The sequence below is a fragment of the Canis lupus genome, chromosome 37 (genome assembly GCF_011100685.1).
Source record: "Canis lupus familiaris isolate Mischka breed German Shepherd chromosome 37, alternate assembly UU_Cfam_GSD_1.0, whole genome shotgun sequence".
Taxonomy (NCBI): Eukaryota; Metazoa; Chordata; class Mammalia; order Carnivora; family Canidae; genus Canis; species Canis lupus.
Window position 1 is genome coordinate 1,326,706 of NC_049258.1, and position 23,440 is coordinate 1,350,145.

Here is a 23,440-nt window from a genome sequence, read left to right on the forward strand (position 1 = left end):
GCCGCGCTGTGGCATTTCTGCCGGCCTCGCCGGATCCCCAGCCCTCCCGATGGCTAAGTCGCATAGCTCAAAGGATTTCGCTCATTTTTTCCAAAACACTTCACATCTGGGGAGGGGCCAAGCATGGAAAGTTTCAAGCAAACGTAACATTTGGGAGGGAGACGAGGCTCCCCGGCGCCGCCGTCCCGGGCCCGCGGCCACCGGAGGTGCTGCAGCCCGGCCCCGCCGCGCTCCGCCCGCCCCGCCGCCCGCGGGCCCCGCACCGCAGCCGCCGCGCCCCGCCACGGTCGCGCCCCCGGGGCCCCGGCTCGGAACGGCGCAGCCTCGCGGCCGCCGCGGCCACACCCCGCCCGGCTCCCACGCCCCGCACGTCACCAGGCCCCGCCCCCGCCCGCCTCCTGACGCAGCGGCGCCCATGGAACTTGACCGCGGCGGCAGCCAATCAGAGGCGGGGTCGAGCATCCCAGCCAATAGGAGCGGGCGGAGGGGGAGGGCGCGCGCGTCCTCCCGCCCCCCAGCGGGCGAGCGCGGAATGTCTCGGGCCCTCCCCTGCGCTTCAGCCTCAGTGCGGAGTCGGCGGCGGCGGCGGCGGCTGGAGGAGCAGCAGCGGCGGCAGGAGCGGCGGCGGCGGCGGCGGCGGCGGCGGCGGGGACCGCGGGACCGGAACCGAGACCACACCCACGTCGCCGCTCGCGTCGTCTCCTGTGCCCTAGGCGGCCGGCGGCCCCCGAGCATCCTCCGCTGCCGAGCCGGCGGCATGATGCGGCTGCGGGGCTCGGCGATGCTGCGAGACCTGCTCCTGCGGCCTCCCGCCGCCGCCTGCGCCGCCCTCAGGCGGCCACAGCCGCTCGCCGCGCAGTGCCGGCGTGCCCGGGGCGGGGGCCCGGCGGCCGCGCGGCTGCTCCCGCGGTGGGGCGGGGGCGCGGGCGCGGGCGGGGGCGTCCGGCCGGCGGGGCCCCCCGCGCGGGGCCTGTCGGGCTCCCCGTCGGAGATCCTGCAGGAGCTGGGCAAGGGCGGCCCGCAGCCGCCGCAGCCCCCGCAGCCCCCGCAGCCCCCGCAGCCCGGGGCGTCGCCGCCCGCCGCGCCGTCGGCTCCCGGCCCCCAGGACGGCCCCGGGGAGGCGGACGCGTTCGGCAACAGCGAGGGCAAGGAGCTCGTGGCCTCGGGCGAAAAGTGAGTGTCCCCGCGGCGCGGACGGGGCCCCGGTCGGCGCCGCGGCGGGCGGGACGGGAGCGCGGCTTCGAGGCAGAGAAAGAAAGGGATGCCGGCGGCCTGCGCGGCGCGCGCCATGTGAGGAGCCGCCCGGCCGCCCGGCCCCGCTTCCCTTCCCCTCCCCTCCCCCCCCCGCCTCAGCGCGGCTGCCCGGCCGCGCCGCGTGCTCCCCCGCCCCCCCGCGGGGATGTCGCCTGACGTGGGGGCCCGCGCTTCCTGTGGGGACGGACGGCCGGGCGGCTCGCCCCGAGCGGGAGCGCGGTGCCGCGTGGCCCGGGAGTCGCGGCGGCGGGCCCGGCTGAGGCGACGGGCTGGGTCTCGCCTCCCCGTGGGTCCCCCGGGACCGTCCCCGTCGCTGCGCCGCGAGGCTCAGGCCCGCGGAACGTCTCCCGTGATTGAAACGGGCGCCTTCCTCAAGGCTTTCCAGCCGCGGGCTTTCCCGGACTGAGCCGCGTCCCCTCGGGAGACCGCCCGGGTGCGGCGGCCGGGCCCCGGGGGCGTCGGGGCGGCTTCCCTCGGGAGACGGCGGACGCCGCGGGAGCGACACTCGCGGAAGGTGCTTCCTGTCGCCTGTCGGGGCCTGGAGCGCGCGCGCTCGGGGTCGTCGGGTCCGCGGGGCCTCAGCCCGGGGCCCCGGAGCTGCAAGACGCGACCGCCAGTGTTCAGGAGTCGCCCTCGGGCGCCCGGGGCGGGGGGGGGGGGGGCGCTTGAGCGCCCGCCTTGGGCCCAGGGCGTGACCCCGGGATCGAGTCCCCATCGGGGTCCCCGCAGGGAGCCTGCTTCTCCCTCCGCCTGTGTCTCTGCCTCTCTCTCCGTGTCTCTCGTGAATGAATAAATAAAATCTTAAAAAAAAAAAAAGTCGCCCTCGAAGGGCTGTATTCTCTCGATGACGCCTTCCAGTCGGTGTCTCTGCACTGGCTTTGCCGTCCCCCCCTTTTCACTTTTTTTTTTTTTTTTTTTTTTTTTTATCGCATGGGAAACTAGGCCTTTGTGATTTACATGTCTCCCAGAAATTTCTAGCTCCTTTGCCCTTGAATAAGAAATCCTCTCCTATCAATCACTTTGAAATACTTGAGCTCATGCTAATAACAAGGATGTGTTAAAAAATAAAAATTTAAAAATTAAAAAAGAGGTTCTGTACTGTACCCTAACCAGCGAAGAAAACGGGTCTAGAAAAGGGCGTCCTTCAAGAAGGAGTATTTGCTCAGATGCCCTGGGCGTTTGAATGACCAATAAGCTAATGTTGTTTATACGTTCAAAGGAGTTTATTCTTCTGCCACTGAAATTTGGAGTAATAGCTACACTGGCTCAGGAGCCATCCGGGTACAGGAGAATCCTGAGGGCTCTCAGTCCACGATTTAAAGAGTGAACCCCAGCTGCCTCCGGGCCGCATAAAGTTGAAGAGCACTGGCCTCGAGATTGCCAACAAATTTTTAAGTCTTGTTAAAGATGCTATTTCCTGAGTGCTCTGGTTTCCGAATGTAGCTTTCCTCCTCTGACTCCTTTTTGTTTCTGTGCTGTAAACATTTCTCTCGTTCTGAGAGGTCGCTTCAGTTGATCCTGTTATCCTTTCTAATGCTCAGCTTCCGAAGCATAGTTCATCCCTCCGTCAGCAAGCCATCTGGAATGCCAGGACTCAGGCCTCTGCCAGGTTTTATGGAGGATTATTAAAAGAAATAACCATGTGATATAATTAAATGAATTGACATTTTGCAAAAGGCTTAGGACAATATTTGATAATGTGTTAAACGCTACCTATCTGTTAAATAACCTGGCAACGAAATTGGTCTCTGAATTTTAGGCTCACACGTGAGAAATTTTTGTTTTTTGTTTTTTTTTCAGTCTCTAGAAAAAATTTATCTTGAGAAATTATTAGACTTATATGAAACTATTTGATTTGCACTGTTTATCTTTTTGGCGTGCTTACCAGTAGGCTCAAAGTGAATTTAATAACAATAGAAATTTTACTAATTAACGTGGCTGAGAAATTTGCTTTCCTGCTTTACTTGTTCTATTTTTTTACCCTTACCATATTATATTCTGGAAAGAACCTACGTATCTTTTTCCTGTAGTCAGATTCTTTGAACCAGCGTCATCCTAGGCTGTGCCGTCTGACTTTTTCTTTCTTTCTTCCTTTCTTTCTTCTTTTCTTCCTTCCTTTCTTCCTTTTCTTTCTTTTTCTTTCTTTCTTTTTTTTTAAAGATTTTATTTACTTATTCATGAGAGACAGAGAGGCAGAGACACAGGCTGAGGGAGAAGCAGGCTCCATGAGGGGAACCCGATGCAGGACTCGATCCCGGAACTCCAGGATCACACCCTGGGCTGAAGGCAGACGCTAAACCGCTGAGCTACTGGACTCTCCTTTTACAGTCAAGAGAGCTTGACTCTCTTCTTTTTTTAAATTGTTCTCTTTGCTTCCCTGGCTCTTTTTTAGGATTGTTCATTGAGTAAACTGTGAGGCTAAAAGCCTTAGCTTCTTTCTCACTTGTCTGCCTTCTCAACAGCATGTGCCTTCTCTCAGCTTTGACTCTTATGGTGATATTTGATCTTTTATCCAGATTCTTTTCTCATATTTATCTCTACACGTTTGATGACCCAAATTTAAAATCTGTATCCCAATAGTCATTCTTCTGTCCCATTTCAATCTATTTTGTATACTGTTTTGAAGTTAATTCTAGAGTTCAATTTCAAACTACTATTCTTCTTCCAGAATACCAATACAGATTGGAACGAGCACTATATCAAAATCACAAACCATGCTGTAGCATTCAGTATTCTTGATTAACCTTTATGCCAAGTGCTTGCCCAACATGGACATTTTATACACTTCTCCATCAAGCATGCCATGCTTTCATTTCTGTAAAGCTCAGAAATGTGTATCCTCTCTTAGTGAGTCCCTGAAAAGGACTAGCAGGTGGGGATGAGGGACATTTTTGTTACCTTTTGCTTGGGCCTAAGACAGAAAGGACTAGGCTGGGAAAACATCAGCACATGTAGGCTCTTTAGTAAGCAGGTAATTTACACAGAGTACAGTATTGACAATACAGGATACAGTATTCATTAAAACAACAAGATCATTTTTCCCCCATCAGATTGGGAGATGTTAGGTTAAATGATGCGGAGGGTGTGGGCAATAGGAACTCTTACATTGCTAGTGGGTGTATAAATTAGTTCAGCTAATTTTGGAGGGTGGTTTGATGGTATCTGTCAAAAACTGCATATCCATGATGCAGTCAGTAATTGAATGTTGGCTCATCTACACAAAGTCCTGGCACTTAAAAATATATTTTAAATTAAATGTGCATAATTAAAGATCTATCAAGGTGCGCCTGGATGGCTCAGTGGGTTAAGCGTCTGCCTTTGGCTCAGGTCATGATCTCAGAGTCCTGGGATCCAACTCAGAGCTCTCAGTCCTGAGTGGACTCCCTGCTCAGCAGGGAATCTGCTTCTCCCTCATTCGCTGCCTTTTCCCCCCTGCATGCTCTTGCTCTCTAAATAAAATGAAATCTTTAATATATATATTTATATCTAATATATTTCTATTAATCTCTAATATGTATTTATATAGATAATAATTCTTCACTATATAAATATGTATATAGTGAAAGCAAATATTTTCAGCTAGCTTCAGATTGTGTGACTTATTTTGGTAGTTCATATTTATTAAAGGGAAAGTGAGGGACAAAAGGGAAAGTGAGGGGAAAAGAATCATATTGTATGCTGTGATAATTGGATCTCAAAGTAAGATTAAATGCATTTCAGCAAACACTGAATTGGGTCTATACAACAGTACTGATAATGAAGTTGAGACACTATTTGACAGATACAGATAATTTCAAAGTGAAAGAGCCTCTGGAAATAGGTGACAAATTATCTCATCCTTTAATAATGCATTTGCTTTTAATTTGTAAAAGTGAACATATTTCCAATTCACTGAAAGTCAGGATTGAGAGTATATTTAATGGGGGGCTTCTCAGTGAACCCCTCTGATTTTATTTGTGATTCTATTAAAATTTTTTTGTAGGTTACAGTTTATTAGTGAGTTTTTGTTTACTTTTTAATGGCTAGTTGTAATGTATACCACAGTATTTTGGCAGCCTAATGTTTATATTAAACCACACACATCTATTTAGTCATAGAAATATCTGTGGTGATCTGTAATTAATAAACTGCATGCTTCTTATTTTTAGATGAAGTTCACTGAAAGCGTGAATTAGATCTCAAACTTTACTTTCTTTGAGTTTTAGCTGCTGCTTTTCAGACCTTACTGTTTACAAAGAAGTCTGCCTGCCTCAAAATCAGCTAACTCAGGAAATGACTACCGAATTTAATTCAGTTTTTAAATGAGGCAGTAGGTAGGGAAAAGTAATGGGTGGGTGGGGCACTATTTTAGTCTAAAAAACCATAAATGTCATCTTGAAGAGAACTTAGCTGAAAATGTAGGTTTGAGTTTTTAAAAATTACTTGAAATATGTAAAAAGATATATTACTTCCTTGTGATTATGAAGTGAAGAAAAATTATGGCTGTAGAAACTGAAAGTCTGATTGTAGGATTTGCATTTCTTTCAGGCGCTCAGTCTTTAAATCCTGTATAAATCAAGGAGTTGCCTGTCTGCCCTTAACACCTTTTAAGTCATTTGCTAGTAAGAGGAATGCTTAAGAAAGTTGAGTAAGCATGTATTAATAAAAATAGTTACTAACTATTGATAGCTCTAAGTGAGTTAAATAGCTTGCAGGTAGACACTTATGTTATCCTGGCATCTACTCAGGTATAAAATTGCTTTGGTTATGAGACACGGTGCAAATGACTAATTATTGTGCTTAGTGATTTTCCTGGCTACCTACAATGGCAGTAAAAGCATGTTAATTTGTCCTCTTGGCTTCCTTTTGGGAAGTATTCTCTGGTTGGTATGTAACATTATTGCTTACTGATTACTAAAGAAAACTTTATAGTGAATGCTAATTTTAAAGCATGAACTATTGATATTGCATGATGAACAATAAGTTGATGGCTTTCAGGATTTGGATATATGTATATTTTTTTGCCTACTAATTTCCATTACAGACTTCTAAAGATTAGAGGGAAGGGAAAAGAGAATCTCGAGCAGATTCTGCACTGAGTGTGAAGCTCCATCCCACAACCCTGACATCATGACCTCAGTAAAAACCAAGAACCAGACACTTAACCAAGTGTGCCACCCAGGTGCCCCTAAACAAATATATTTTTTAAATATATGATTTATTTATTTGAGAGAGGGAGAGGGAGAAGCAGATTCCCCTGCCAAGTAGGGAGCCCAACTCAGGGCTTAATCCCAGGACCTGGAAGTCATGACCTGAGCTGAAGGCAGATGCTCAACCCAAGTGAGGCACCCAGGTGCCCCTAAAAAAGATTTTTAAGTTATCTTCATGAGGGTATTCTGAGTGACACAGGCACTTAAATCCTTGGTTGGAGTTCTTAAAAGTAGAGACTTTTTGAGAACAGTTTTTAAATTACATGAAACTTTATATATACATACAAACTGAGTTGTGGAAAGATTTATTCACTAATATTTTTTAGCACAGCATTATGCATACTAGTGAAGAGTGGAGAAAAACTTGTGTTCAACATTAGTGGAATGGTTAAGTAAATTAGGGTACGTCCATCTGAGAGTCTCTTATTTAGTCATTTAAAATGTATATGGAGGGGATCCCTGAGTGGCGCAGCGATTTGGCGCCTGCCTTTGGCCCAGGGTGCGATCCTGGAGACCCGGGATCGAGTCCTACATCAGGCTCCCGGTGCATGGAGCCTGCTTCTCCCTCTGCCCATGTCTCTGCCTCTCTCTCTCTCTCTCTCTCTGTGACTATCATAAATAAAAATTTTTTTTTTAAAAATTAAAAAATAAAATGTATAGGGATACTTTTGGGGGTATAAGAAAATGGTAAGCCAAAAGTTAGAATACAAAATATTCTGTGTAGTATGATCTCAAGTGATACTTAAAAAATAGTGATACTTAAAAAAAAAAATGCTTAGAAAAAGTATTCAAGGAAAATAAACTGAAATGACATAAGCAGTTGTAGATGGACATTGTTTTTCCTGCCTCTTTAGAGTTATTAAGATTTCTCCTTATAAGTATAGTTGACCCTTGAATAATGGGGAGGTTAGGGTGTCAAGGTGTCGAGCCTTGCCCTGGCCTAACTTAATTACTGATAGCCTGCTATTGACTAGAAACCTCACCAATAACTTAAACAGTCAATTAATACATATTTTATTATGTTTTATGTGTTATATGCTATATTCTTGCAATAAAATAAACGAGAAAAAATGTATTTTTTTTGTTTTATAACAAATTAAAAGAATTCAGATAATTAGGCTTTATGTGTAAAATGTGTGAATATAGATGCTGTGTGTGTGTATATAAATATATCCTAAGTGAGTAAAGTTTAAAGTCTTTAGGGGACATCTATTTTTAGCAGCTCAAAACTGAGAATTAGAATAGGAAGTGACTTTAAAGACATCTAATTCCACCTGATTTTACATATTTTAAAAGTTGGCCACATATACTAAATGGCCTAACTAAATGACTAAAGTTCATACAATATTAGGACTTAGTTTTTTCATCCCCAGTTAGGTCAACAAAATACTGTACTGAATTGATTACTTTTTTAGGTACAAGATTGGAAGAAACCTGAAAACCTCATCTCTCCAGCTGATGTTTTTTCTCTTCTGTTATATACCCTGCAAATTGTTATTCATCTCTGCCTGTTTCCTTGACTAGAATTTTTTACCTTAGAATATATAGCACTTTCCATTTTCAGAGCTGTTTTGTTTTTGTATAGCTAAAGTCGGCCTTTCATTAACTTATACCTATATATTTTAGTTATTTCAAAGACATCATTTCTAGTATTGCATTAAAGTGATTACAGTAACAATTCACATAATATCTGTATTTTTACAACTAGAGTGATGTATTAAAGGACACTTGACTGAAAGAGTAGGTGGTTAGACATCAGGGACAGCCTGGCCACTTCCTCACAGAAAGATAGCTTTGGTGCTTCTTTGGCATGCTCTTGAGTATGGTTCAGTAAAGTCCAACAGAACAGCAGCCCTTATTTAATACAGTCTCATCCTCACTTCTTGTACAGGATGCAGTTTTAACAAGGTGGAACAACAGTTTAGTTATCTAGCATAGTTCCCCTATTAACATTTTGGTTAGAAATTCTTCAGTATGTAAGGAGTCTTATCTTTCATTATTCTGAATGAACTCCAGGTATTCCTCCTAAAATGGACGGCTGATTACTGAGTGTAGTTGGTGTGGTATACCAGGAAGTATCCAGGACTGGAAACCAAAGACCAGCTTTCCAGGACTAATTCTGGTCCAGCTGCTTAAGAATTGTGTGACATTAGACATGTTGCTTGGCTTTGAGACTCTGTCCTTATCTGTAAACCTTATTTGAGCACATAGGTTTTAAGATAGGAGATTCTTTCCTAAAGGTAAAGACTTACAGGATGTAAGGTTTTGTTTCTAAATTACACCATTAATTAGCCTTGAGGCAAAATGATTTGGAGAATAAGCAGAATTCATCACTTTGTCAGACTTATATGATACATGGTCAATTCCCATCAGTTCACCTTTCAATCCCATAGGTTTATTTAATTAATTACTTTTTTTGAAGTATGATTGACATGCAGTATTATATGTGTGTACAACCTAGGGATTCCATGTTTGTATGAATTGGGAGCTGATGGCAAGATAGACTTCTTGCCATGTGTTGCCATGTGTCACCTTACAGAGTTGATACAATATTATTGAAGATGTTCCCCAGGCTGTAAGTTACATCCTCATAGCTTATTTATTTTATAACTGGAAGTTTATACCTCTCAATCCCTTTCACCCATTTTGGCCTCCACCTCCCAATCCCTCTGGCAGCCACTACTGTTCTCCGTATCTATGAGTCTCAACTGGTTTAATCTGCTAATTTCCTGGTGTTGATGGACACTTACCAGTCAGATTACTTTAAATTCAAAATGATAAACTAAAAACAACTCCCAAGTTTTTTTAAAGGTCATTGTTTTAAAATAACAACATAAGTAAAAATACCATTCTTTTGGATTCTGTTGATTTTTTTTTTTTAACCTAGTTGTGGGGGGATAAAAAGGTTTTGATTATCTAAAAGGTTTAGCAGACCATACTATGTATTTGAGTTACATGGGGTTGACCCCCATAAAAAAAAAAAATTAAGGAAGGTAATACACCAGCCTTGAAGGTTTATAGTTTAGAGAAGTCAGATAATATGAAACATAATTTAACAAAAAAGAACAATATAGTTGGTTTCAATTTTTTCTTCTCATTTTGTAGTTCTTAGTAAAGACTTGCTTTTTATTTTTCTTCTTTCATTTGATACTAGAGTTTTTAACTTAAAATTTTGAACTGGTGAGGGAGAGTTGCAGTATTCCTCCTAGTTACAAAGTATACTTCCTTGATTTCCCCAATCCATCAACACAAAATTAAATGCTTAGGGCAGCTTCCCTGGCTCAGCGGTTTGACGCTGCCTTCAGCCCAGGGTGTGATCCTGGAGACCCGGGATTGGGTCCTGCATGGGGCTCCCTGCATGGAGCCTGCTTCTCCCTCTGCCTGTGTCATTGCCTCTCTCTCTCTTTCTTATGCATAAATAAATAAAATCTTTAAAAAAATTAAATGCCTACTTTTACTTCCTAATACGTTTCTTGTGCTTCTAGTCACAGTACTTGCCACACTACTGTAGTCTTGGCTCTCCTGGATAGCATCCTTACTCTTATTCATTTTTATATCCCCAATGCTTAGTACATAATAGGCTGTATAAGAAAAGTACCAAACAAACTTAGTGATGCAGCCCAGTTCATGCTAAAAAAGAATGGAAAATCTGGTTGGGGGAAGCCCTCTAAAATGATTGATTAAAAGGATCATTGATGGCCTAAAGGGTTAGGAAAAGGAGGTTCATAAACAGAAGGCTTCTATAGAAAAAAAATTAAAGATGAGATAGGATTTATTTACAGGTTTGTGAGTCTAATTAAAAATAAGTTGGGGCTCTTGGGTGGCTCAGTTGGTTAAGCACCTGCCTTAGGCTTGGGTCATGATCCCAGGGTCCTGGGATTAAGCCCTGGTTTAGACTCCCTGCTGACACTCCCTCTCCCTCTACTGCTCTCCCTGCTTGTCTGCTATCTCCCAAATTAATAAATCTTAAAAAAATAATTAAAAGTGATAAGTTAAGAATAGGTAGTGCAAAGCCAAATATAGGGAACTGAATACCAGACTGGGGAGCTTAAATTACTCCTTTGGAGTAATTTCTTCCTGTTTGAAAGTTTGCCATTCGTTTTTTCACCAGAGTGTTGAAGCTAACTTATTCTCAGATCAGAGTCAGAGGATTTAAATGCTGAGATAGGCAGTACATTTTTTAAAAATCAATTTTGACCCATTTATTTTGTGAGCACATCTTTTTAGAGATGACTTGAATCTCTCTTATATGGATAAAAATTAGTCTCATCCAAAAGCAAGTAAATATTAACCTTTTTCTAGCTGTGACAATAACATGGTCATTGAAATTTTTTTGTGCTCTGTACCATAAGCTAAAGAAGAGTATATGTTACTTACTTAGCTTTTAGGCAAAGCAAATACCATTTACTGGTGTGGTAGATACATAGAAAGCTTATTCTGCAGTTTTTTAAAATGACAAACTACCGGTATCTGAGGTTTATTTGACAAACCATTTTCTGTAAATAATTGGTATGTTCTTTTCCACTGATGTTTTGATGGCTAGCTCAGTTTTTTAAAAAATATTAAGCCATCAGAATTGTTAAATGCTGTTTAATGATTTTGGATCAGGGTAAGATCTAGAAAAATTGAACCTTATGAAAATAATAACTAGCTAATAAATTTGAGAGCCAGTATACTGTAATGGTGAATAATTTGGACTCTGGATTCAGGGAACTAGGTTCTAAACCCATTTTTGCCACTGTGTAGTCTTGGAAGCTTCTTGACCTATCTGAACCTCTGTTTCCATTATATATATAGAAATTCAAATTGAAATCCAATAAAAAATTTTAAAAAGAAATTCATATTTCCAGGATATGTCATTAAGTTATGATAATCCGATGTGTTAGTTTTTAAAAACTTTGGCATGAAATTGATACATTTTAAAGGTCACTCTAAAAACTAAAAGTTGTTGTAACAGCTTTTATTATTATTTATTTTATTTTTAAGATTTTATTTTTTTTATTCATGAGAAACACAGGAGAGAGAGACAGAGGCAGAGGCAGGCAGAGGGAGAAGCAGGCTCCGTGCAGGGAGCCTGATGTGGGACTTGATCCCGGGTCTCCAGGATCATACCCCGGGCTGATGGCAGCACTAAACCGCTGAGCCACCTGGGCTGCCCTGTAACAGCTTTTAAAGCAACTTTAAATGATGTTAATACCAACATTAATGTTTCTTTCAGGAGAAATTTTATATGTGCATGTAACACTGTTGATGTTCTGTGAGCCAACATTATACTCTGTTGTCTTTTAAGATAGAACTGTATGGACTGCTAATAATAGGGAAGTAATTACATTAGGAAATTAGTACATATGGTCTTACTCAAGTATGGAACAATTAAGTAATTGGGTAATCCAGGAAATATTTAGATACCTAGAAAAGTTCTTTTTAACAGTACAAAAACACTTTTAAACAGATTTGAGTTGTGTAACAGTTTATTTTACAAAAGTAATATATACAGTTTTCCTGTGAAACTTGATACTATACCTATGGCTAGTACAGAATTGTTCTCCATTAAGTTCTAAAATTAAGAAAATGAGTATTCCATTCCTCCTTTTTTTTTAATTTTCTTTCTTGAAATACAGATTAAAGTTTTCCAGAATATTTTACACACACAGACACACGTATTTGTATTTCTCCCTCCTGTTTTAATAAATACTGATAGGTGAGGAAGAGATCATTTAACCTTAGATTTGTAATCCTTGTAACATCACTATAATATTTAGTAATTGATATTTAGAATATTGGAATGTGTTGATTATAGTCTCAGAGCTAAAAAAAAACCTCCACATTTTATAAGTTCATTATAATTTGTTTACTTGAAAGCTTTTCAATGGATAGGAAAGAATTTCTTATTTAATTGTTTGGTTAATTATGATACCTTAAACTAGTTTATTAGTTAATTAAGATTTTAATGTCTTTTTTATGGTAAAAAATTTTATTCTAACAGTTGTCTTTGTGATTTGTGGCATTTAGTCTGTATATGTAAGCCTAGATCACTTTAGAAATATTCACAATTACCATCAGTTGAGTACTTATTCTCTGCCAGTCAGCATTCTAAATGTATTGAACGTTTGAGTCAGCTGATCCTCACAAAGACCCTGAGATAAGCACTATTATCTCCTCTCAGATGAGGAAACTGAATCATGGAAAGGTACTTTAATTTATCCAAGGTGACTCCACTAGTAAGTATTATAGCTAGGATTCAAAAACTGAATTTATTGTCCAGTATGTAATTGCTGTCTCTCCCAGATTTTACAATTAGGTTAACTATTTTAATATATAAATATAGTCATTGGGGACATCTGCGTAGCTCAGTGGTTGAGCCTCTGCCTTTAGCTCAGGGCATGATCCCGGATTCCCGGGATCGAGTCCCGCATTGGGCTCCTTGCATGGAGCCTGCTTCTCCTCCCTCTGCCTATGTTTCTGCCTCTCTGTCTCTGTCTCTCATAAATAAATGAAATGTTTAAAAAAATTAAAAAAAAATAATAAATGTAGTCATAATATTTAAAAAAAAATAAAAACAGAAGAAAGTGTTGACTCTTCTTACCTGAACATTTCCTGATCTCTATAATTAATATGGAGTGTTGTGTTAGGCTATACAGAGGGTAGCACCGTAACAGATGACTAGGCATTAGTACCACTAGAAATGGTAATCAAGATTTTAAGACCTGGGATTAAAAATATCTGTATTCATGAATAAATCCTCTTTTACTTTTTCAGTGTGGTTTCAGTAATACTGGTTTGATTTTGGTAAATTTGCATTTATCATGACAGTAGTCTTGATGATTAGATTAGCTCAGCTGTAGTCTGATTCAGTGATTGATTGTTCAGTGATGAATATACCTAAAATCCATTAGACGGTTCACACATGGATTAATTTTGTTTTCTTTTCTCCCCTTTAGTAAAATAAAACAGGGTCTATTACCTAGCTTGGAAGATTTGCTGTTCTATACAATTGCAGAAGGACAAGAGAAAATACCTGTTCATAAATTTATTACAGTAAGTTTTTATATTTTTCTATCCTAAACTTTTTAAAAATAGTAATACGGAATAAAAACAGTAATATTGAAATGTAGTTTTAAAGGTCATCTGACATGTAGATTCTGGCTGACACTGTTTCTCTTACTATGTTTTAAATTTTCATCATGCTCATTTCAAGGTAATCAGTGAAAGAAAATGAAAGAAACAATGACAAACTTGTCCAGAAAGTGGGTAATAGTGACACTAAAATGCCCATATACATATTCAGGTCCTGGGTAGAAGTTTTTATATACAGGAATAAAAACTTGTAGTTGGAATAAGCATATACATTATTTGCACTATGTATTTACAAACTCTTATTTTTTTAAAAACAGGCACTCAAATCTACAGGATTGCGAACGTCTGATCCCAGGTTGAAAGAGTGTATGGATATGTTAAGATTAACTCTTCAAACAACATCAGATGGTGTCATGCTAGACAAAGATCTTTTTAAAAAGTAAAAATTTCTGCCAAACCTTTAATGGTGATTTGCTATGCTATATGCTGATTTTTCTTTTAAAACAAAATTGCATTTTTGAAGGCCAGTGCTTCCTGTGTAACTGAAAAAAGGGGGAATTTATAAACATCAATTGCTTGAAGAACGTGGTGCGCATAACGTTCTATATTACATAGGGGCTAAAAGACTTCCTTGAAACTGCTCTGAGGCAATGTAGGCATGGATGTTTCCAATTTACAGTATCTGGAGATTGCATTCAGTTTGAAGAGAGCACATTCTTGTAATAGCTTAAATTGATCCTCCAGTTCATCTGCATGTATTAATAGGCTTTTTCAGTAGGGTCTCTGTTTCTTTCCTACAAGGTGACTTAGATGACATCATAAAATGAGAAGGCTTCAGACAGCATGTATTCCTTAGATTTACATATCTCCAGTGTCTGCTTCTCTCCTCTCTTCAGACATATTAATACATAGGCTTTTGACTACTTTTTTTTCCCCTTCAAAATATTTAAAAACTGAAGACACTTTGGATATTAATGCCTTGATTTGATTGAATGAGCATGCTTTTTTTGATTTTCCTATATTTGTTTATTTATGATTTATCTTCATTAATGTATTCCTACTTGTCTGACTTCTTAATGATTTAAAAGATAATATGTTTATAATGAATCCCAAGGAGGTAAATCATATTTTAAACTTCTAAGAATTAGGTAAGAACCAGTATAAAACTATAAACACTACTTTAACCCTAGCCTTTTTCTAGACCATGGGGGTAAGTTGAGGTAGATCCAAAGAATTCCAGCATCTACCTTGAAAATGAATTTTCATGTATATGTGTATTTTTACTTATTTTTCTTTTATTTTCTTTTGGGGACTTGATTTGTCCGAGATATCGCCTAGGATATCCTAGAATATTAAGTCATTTGAAGGTATAAGTATTCAACTGAGGTCCTTCACAGAGTTTCCTGGCCTGCTTTGAAGCACTGCTGATAGTTTTGGATTCTTATCTTTTCACCACAAGACTCTTGATCCTGCTACTCAGCTGATCTTATAAAGTATAGATTTTAGGTTAATGTTGGAATTCATGTTAGGAATTTTGAATCCTCAAAATATGTTTCTTTGTGGAGGGGAGGAAATAATTTATGGTTAGCTATGCCTTTGCAATAAGTATTATTTTTAGTGTTCGTGAACTGTCTGAGCAAAGTATTCTTGATTATGGTGCCTTCTGAGGTTAGTTTAGTGTATCTGAGAATGAGGTTGTCAGAGATGGGTGGTAAATCTGTTGATAATAGGCATGAGGAATTGCTTTGGAATTTTAAATGAAAGCGGTATTTTATACCTTTTTAGTACTGTTTAAAATTTTTTATGCTTTATAAACACATTGTTTAAATATGAAATTAAAAGTAACTTAAATATACTGATCATGAAGCTAGAAAACATAAGCATAAAGTTTTCTGCCCATAATTACATAAAAGAATAGCAATTACCATATTTTAAATACTAATCCAATTTTTAAAAATTGATGATTGTGATATAGGCAGTTCCCAACTTGACAGATGCTTAGTGTTTTATATGAATAGGCAGTGGAAAAATCTCAGTGTATAGGCATAATTCTTTTCATCTCTAGAATGAAGTAATTAAAACGTCTGACTTGGTTGAAGTCAGTATTTTGATATTTTACTTAAAAAACCTAAAAAACATTGTTGGTTAATATATTTAGCCTTTGAGGGTAATCTGAGAAACAGTTGTTACATATGATTTTTTTTTTTTTTAAGGGAAAATTAGTTCTAAGCATACTGTTTGGAGCATAATCTATTTGAAAGTTGGAGACTGCCTGTACCCATTTAGTTAATTAATTGTTTTTAATGCTAATAATCCTTAAAACTAATCGAAGTGGAAAAATTGTGTTGAAAATGAATGCCTTATTTATTTATGCATTTTTTAACCATACAAATATTAGAACTATTTTTATGTGTGATCATAATTCTTTTGGTCTTTTCTGTTTCGGAGGAAAATGAATGATAGTCTTTGCATTTGTATATTGCTTGATTTTTCTATTATGTTATTTTACTGATGAAAAATTATGAGATACTCTGTAAAACATGTGCATTATAGTTAATCATAAACTTCTAAGATGAAAAGATGATTATTATTTCCAGTTTACTGATGAGCAAATTAAACAAAGCATGAGAAATTTGTGACTTGCTGAAAAATATGAGCCCTTCCTTCTCAGAATTCATTTTTGTATAGGACTTCTAATTTTCTAGTTCCATTCATGACATCTGTATTCACATAACTCCCAATGAAAAACATTGACTACCTGTAATTTCCATCAGTTTGCAGTAGACACTGAATGGTTACATTGCTTGTGTTGGCCACAGTAATTCACCTGAAGTCAGTTACCACAGCTTTACCAGCACCTTCTGATAGAGGGCTAAAAAACAGCAAACCAGTTTCACTGACTGTACAGTTTTGTTAATTATAAAGCTTTCTTTTAAAAGTGCTGATTAATTTTAAATAGTTAGTTAGTAGTAAGTTAATAATTTTAAGTTTGTTTGGCAGTCCTCGTGTTTTTTCACGTTTAGCTTTTTGAAAAATTGGGATTTAGGTTTGATACAGATAGAATGATCTAAGATTAGGAATTGTCTTCTTTTCTTTTGAGAAATGTGTTCTTTAGTGTACATTTCTTACAACTCTCATGTCCAAATTGAATTGCTATTTATTTTTTAAATTTTTTGAATTGCTATTTAAAACATCAAATATTAAATCAGTGGCACACTTAATTTTTAGATTAACATTGGAACTATGAGAAAATTTATCAAAGTTTATTGAAGTAAATATTTGTTATCTCTAGGATGTCCCATTATTTCTCTTTTGGTTAATAATGGAAAGTAGGACTATAGTTTTTTCATGCTGTATTTGGGGCACATCTTCATCATTGGAAATAACCTGTATTATTTTAAATCAATAATTTTATACTGACCAAGTGAGTATATTCTCTGATTTTTAAATTAATAGTTTAAAATGAAATCTGGCTTTTAATTTTAATTTGATGTTTCATTTAGAACAATTAAAATACTGAGATATGAAAATTTCTCATTCACCACAAACTAAAAAATACTGAGTGTCTCGTTCTTCTTTCTTCATTTATCTATTTATAATTGATGCAAGTTATTTACTTGCAGGTACAGTTTTCATACCCATAAAGTAAGGAAATCATCTTTCTCAAAATGTTGATGTTTTCAGGGTTGAACAGATGAATAGTATTTCAAACTCACTTAAAAAAAAAAAAAGCCAATTTGGATGGTTTTTTTCTTCCCAAAGAAGCTAATATAGTATCACATCATTGACCTTTGAGGAATCCAGTTACATAACTTACCATAGTTAGTGGCTTAAGTTTCTCTTACTGAATTACTGAGACTGTTGAGAAGATGAGCTTAGAAGACGGTTCGCTGTAACATTACAAAGCTCTTCTTTATGGTTAGATTAATATACTGGTTTTCTGGCTTAAGCACTTTCTAGAACAAAGCAGAATGTTCAAATCATTAGATTTGAATCCTGCTCTCCCATCCACATGGTTTAACATATCTTTTAAAATAGTTTTTAACAATGAGACCTTTTTATTTTACAATATATTATATATCTTATAGTGAAAAAAAACAATATGATTCCATGTTTTTGGGTATTCATATGAAGTGAATTACTATACTACTTCATATATAATTTTATTTAAAATTATACATTACTATAAGCAATTTAATAGGTATTTTCTAATCTAAAGATCTTATCTCCATTTGTTAGCTGGGAAATAGAAATTTTTCAAACTGTAATTCAGGGAAAATATGTTAAAATATAAAAAGTTTAATTTTTTTTATGAAATACTACTAATAGTTATATAGGAACTGAGGAATATATGCCTGAGGTTACCTAATGGATAAACAAGATTTCAACTATAACATTATTACAGTCCAATTTTTGTTAACCAGATGTCATACTGAATGCTTGTCATCCTTGGTGGCCTAAGAAACTTGTCTTTAGATGCTCTTGATATTTACCCTGGTAGATGCTCTGCTATTTTAATCTTTGACACAATTTTTAGGCAATTTATTCCTTTAACTTGTTCACAGCTTACAAGCAACTGCATGAAAGACCGCTTGAAGGGAAGAAAATAATACAGAAAGTATAATTTATAGATTTTTAGTTACATAAAATGAGTATTTTCTCTATTGTTTAAATACTCTCCTAAGTAATACTGTTATTACCTAGGACTAATATTTGAAAGGCACCTAGTCAATTAATGTTTTTCTCACATTCCACAGATGTGTTCAGAGCAACATTGTTTTGTTGACACAAGCCTTTAGAAGAAAGTTTGTCATTCCTGACTTTATGTCTTTTACCTCTCACATTGATGAGTTATTTGAAAGTGCTAAAAAGCAGTCTGGAGGAAAGGTAACATTTTTGATGTGAATATTTTCCTAAACCAGTCAATTTATTTAGCTTAACTTGTATAGAAATTCAAGTTGTAGAGTTTTCTTGTCCTTTGCTAGTTAAGAAATTTAAGTCAAGCGAAACTACTGGATTAAATACTTTAAAAGTATTTTAAATATTCAGCTTTGTTGTTTGGGCTACAAAGAAGTCTTAAGAATTCTTTTTGATTTTCAGATGATGGAAATGGCTTTTACCTCTTTCATTAATAATAAGAGTATTTTAAGAATTTCTATGGATGTGATATTCTCGAGCATTAAGTTTTAAAAATTCTCTAAATAAAATACTAAGGACTATTTTATTTTTTCTTTGTATTGAAGGTTCTTAGATAATGAAACCCTGCTACCATGACTTTGATTAAAGAAGTTTTCTATTTAACTTAAAAAAAAAAAAGTCAAATCTTAGTTCTTCTTTTAGACTGTGCTTTCGTAGGAATTGAGAATACATTGGAAAACGTACAGGGTGATGGAGACTGGCAGAAATCAGATCTTATCTGTAATCCTCAAGTCTTTGTTGCCCTTAGTTTTTATGAATGTTATTATAAAAGACCACAAACCCACTCTGTGCTATAAAATAATTCTTCATTAGTGGAAGCTAACTTAAAGTAAATTTTTTGGTAGAAGAAATATTATCTGCCTATATTCTGTTAATTTTTTCCCAATATTTTGTATAGGTTGCAGATTATATTCCTCAGCTAGCCAAGTTCAGTCCTGATTTGTGGGGTGTGTCTGTGTGTACAGTAGATGGACAGAGGTGAGTTTATTTTAAATTCATGAAAACCAACTTGAAGCCTTAAATTTTGTGTAACAGTGAGCATGAGGGAAAATGGTGGTGGTGGGAATTAGCCGTTAACATAGGAATTCAAGAAAGAAAATAAGTTTAGATTTTAATTTAATTTTTAAAAACTCAAATGAAATAGTCTATACTAAATTTTATGAGACATATCATCTCATTCACAGTTGTAGTCTTGTTGTTTAAGTATTTATTGTTCAAGTACCTGCAATTATAATTTCATTAGGAAAAGCAGACTTGTCAGAACATGAAATTTTTCACTAATGTATTGACCACTAATAAAATTGGTTTCCATTTTTCAACTTAACATTAGTTACTCAGCCTCCCACTGCCTTTGTTGCTCATGCTCCTGATATAAGTGCCATGATTGTTAAGACAGTATAATATGATAATGGGGTATTTCTGTCTGTCATTTGCAAAGTGAAAAGTCATTTTCAAATTTGCAGGATCTCATAAAATCCATGAAAGCAATCTTTGGGAAGTGCTTATACTATAGGCAGAGCTACTGACAAATGACGTCCTAGTAGCAGAATTATAAAAAGGATAATGATGTGAAGGCACTTCAAAGAGAATGATTTGGTTTTAAAATCAATGAATTACATGAGGCCCTTGAAAAATTAATGAAATTCTGGAATTTTTTTTTTCAAGAATGACTATTATGCCGTGAGTCGGATATTAGGATTTATTATCATGTTATAATTTGGTTTTGTCAAGTCAGGAAAATTATGCCAAAAAAGAAAAATCCATTTTTTAAATTCATTTGAAGACTTAGCTCAGAATTATAACTTTTGTATTCCTTTTATGTTTTCTTACTAAGGTATTATCTCTTTTTAAATAAAATGTTACTTACATAAAATAAGGTATAAACTCCTAAATGTATACAGCTTGATGAATCCTATGTCAGTGATGTAATTTTATCCTAAATTTTGTTAAAACTACAAGTCATTTAGCTTTATAATTCTCAGTCTTCTATACCTTCCAAGTGATATTTTTATTTTTACTAATCATCTTCTTCAAATAATACAATAAAAAGACATAATGGCTTAGTCCATTCATTCTTAAGGTATCTTGAGGCTCAAAATTCATCTAATACTGGCAGAGGTAAAATTAATACCTGGGTCTCTTGTAGTTTGCCGTTCTTTCCATTGTGACAGACTTCTGTTCTCATCTGGGCCTGTAAAATGTACTAACCACTCCTCGTGTGTTGAATTAAATGTTGGGTGATATGAAAGGACATAAATACATGAGAAGACATGGCTTTGTTCTTATGAACCAAATTCTAATAGGGAGTGAGTCCTGTTTTTGTATTTGGAGGAAATGATAATGCAAGGCTTGCACATGATTTTTCTCTTAAACATTCTCTGTGTGTAGAGATGATTTCTTAGGTTACTTATCTAGAGAATTTTAGAAGTTGACTTTGGATTAGAACATACATATATTTTTTAATCCAAAGGTAATAAGGCAGGTACTTGCCAGATTTTAGAATGATGGTCAAGTTGAAGTCAACAGTCTGAATTAGAAACTATTTATAAATATGGTAGGAAGCACATATAGTTTCCTTATCTATACATTCGTATTTATATTCCATAACATACTTAGAGGTAAGTTGCCCTCTGATGTTTCTTTGCCCTTTGATACCTCCTCTAACCCCATTTTGCCCAGGGGTGGTTATCAGTAGTACCCAGTTTCACTATGAATGAATTTCACTCTGAATGAATGAATGTTTGGTCTGTATTGGGACATAGTCCAGGGTACTTGGGATGCCAGTGAATAAAACAAAGATCTCTGTCCCTGTGAAGCTTACATTATAATAGGGTCAGTCATTTTTTCCATTTTTAAACCTATTCTGTACTTCAGGTGCATTCCAATTTGGAAACATAAAGCTCTCTTTTTGTTCCATTGTTTAGATACATGGTAATAATGGTGCCATTCATGCCAGCTCCAATACAGTTTATAAAACTGGGTGCTGTTTATTTTGAACAGGACTGGAATGTGGATAGATACGGTTCGTAGGATGAAGCATTTATAGTCAAGGTCTCAGAGCACGGTCACTCTGAGAATGCTATTGAATCCAAACTGAGCTGTTTAAAAACTAACTGGTGTAGCCATGGTTGAAGCTGAGTGAGAAAGTGGTGACTGACTGATTTGTAAAAGGTCCAGTTCATTTTATATGATTGAACACAGGTAGGCATAGGGAGAGCTGTACCCCTCTTGCCCTCTGAGGAAATTTTTCATATTACTTATTTATTTTCTAATTCTGAACCATGTTATTACCTGAGTACCTTTAAGCTTTTGCCCTTTTTGCAGTATTCTTAAAATTTATATTTATTCTTTGATAGCCAAGTAAACTTGTGGTCAAATTATGGGAAAACCTTTGTAAATTAGAATTAAAATGTAAAAATAACTCCAGTTATTCCAACATTTTTTTCTAGTTGATTTTAATTATTTTTTAAATCTACTTTTAAATAGGCATTCTATTGGAGATACCAAAGTTCCATTTTGTCTTCAGTCCTGTGTAAAACCTTTGAAATATGCCATTGCTGTTAATGATCTTGGAACAGAATATGTGCATCGATATGTTGGGAAAGAGCCAAGTGGATTAAGATTCAACAAACTGTTTTTAAATGAAGATGGTAAGAATTATGTAAAAGTTAAAAAAGAAATACCTGATTTTCCTATTTAAGTCTAAGAAGTTTTTAATTTTTTGAAGAAAAAAACACTCATACTTTATTTATTTTCATTTCTCATGGAAATTCTGTGAAACCCATAAACATAGTTTGTTTAATCACCTACTTTAAAAAAAATTTTTTTTGTGGGGTTCTCGTATTATTATTGGAAAGTGAGCTGGGGAGAAGATGGGACAAGGAGTAAGAGTTTCCTTTCACTTCATGACCACACAGAATATTCTGTGGTAAAATCTCTTAGTGTCTGGGATTTGCTATAAAATTGAATTATTTTTGAATTCAGGATACTGTATTGTGAGTATAGCTAGGGAGTGCTGGGTGTGATTATTAACTATATGTTAGTAATTATTGAGGCTGATGGCTACGTGGGTGTTTGTATTCTATTCTACTTTTTGCATATTATATATATTTGAAAACTTCCATCATAAATTTTTATGGTGGCTATGGTTGAAATAATGAGTGTTTTTGCTTTTTCTCTTTAATAACACTTAAAATTTGAAAAAAAAAATCCTGCATTAAATGATTGGATAGCTAACAAGTATTACTACTTAACAGGAATACAAAAGCAAGAGGGGAAGACAACGGTAGTTAGTACTTTTGTTCTGATAGAGTTTTTATTTATTTATTTTAAAAAGATTTTATTCATTTATTTATTAGAACACGAGCAGGGAGGGGACAGGTGGACAGAGAGAAGCAGACCCCCCCACACACACTGGGCAGGGAGCCCAGTGTGGGCTCAATTCCCACTGAGCCACCCAGGTGCCCTGATCTAGTAGAGGTTTTAAATCTAAACACCAACCTATACATTGGTTTCTGTTCAGTCTTTATGACATCTATGTTCCTCATTTTGCGATGAGTTTATAATTCAAAGAAAGTGCGGAAGTCTGTGGTTGCAGTAATGGTTGTGAGAAATATAAATATAGGTTTTGTATTTTTTGTTAGTACTGGATAAAAAATGAAATATGCCTTACACTTACTGTTTTTTACAATGATGTTGTAAGAATGATATTTTCTTAAGGCACGTGGGTATGGCTCAGTTAAGTGTCCACCTCTTGATTTGGCTCAGATAATGATCTCAGGGTCCTGGAATTGAGCCCTTCATGGGTCTCTGAGCTCAGCAGGGAGTCTGCTTGAGATTCTCTGCCTCTCCTTTGCCCCTCCCCAATGTGCTCTCTTTTTTCTCTAAATTAAATGAATCAGCCTCTTAAAAAAAAAGTATTTTCTTGTGCTTTTCTATTTGTTTTGAGAGCAATTATATTTTCTTACCTATTTTACCATAATCTTTCTGTCCTGATACTGCATTTGATTTTATGGAGATCACCCCCCTTGTGATCTCTCTCTTTCAAGTAAAATCTTTTAAAAAATTGAGAAATTTTTAACATTGTTATTGGGACATAGTTCACATGTCATATGATTCACCCATTTAGAGTATATAGTTCAGTGGCTTTTAGTATATTCATAGAGTTGTGCAACCATCACCACAATCCACTTCGGGACACTTTTGTCACCCCAAAAAGATAC

The 23,440-nt window shown here is 37.6% G+C and overlaps 1 protein-coding gene across 2 annotated transcripts in view; it reads left to right on the forward strand.

Moving 5' to 3' along the window:
• The first annotated feature begins 742 nt into the window (after window positions 1–742).
• Window positions 743–23,440, forward strand: part of GLS (glutaminase) — a 74,564-nt gene continuing 51,866 nt past the window's right edge. The window contains exons 1-6 of one of the 2 annotated variants that reach the window (XM_038585185.1): window positions 743–1,173; window positions 13,385–13,481; window positions 13,838–13,959; window positions 18,278–18,407; window positions 19,117–19,196; window positions 21,705–21,868. In XM_038585185.1, coding sequence (XP_038441113.1) covers window positions 758–1,173; window positions 13,385–13,481; window positions 13,838–13,959; window positions 18,278–18,407; window positions 19,117–19,196; window positions 21,705–21,868 — 1,009 coding nt within the window. In that variant the 5' untranslated portion in view covers window positions 743–757. The remainder of the gene's footprint in view (window positions 1,174–13,384; window positions 13,482–13,837; window positions 13,960–18,277; window positions 18,408–19,116; window positions 19,197–21,704; window positions 21,869–23,440) is intronic. The other variant, XM_038585184.1, reaches the window with a different exon arrangement.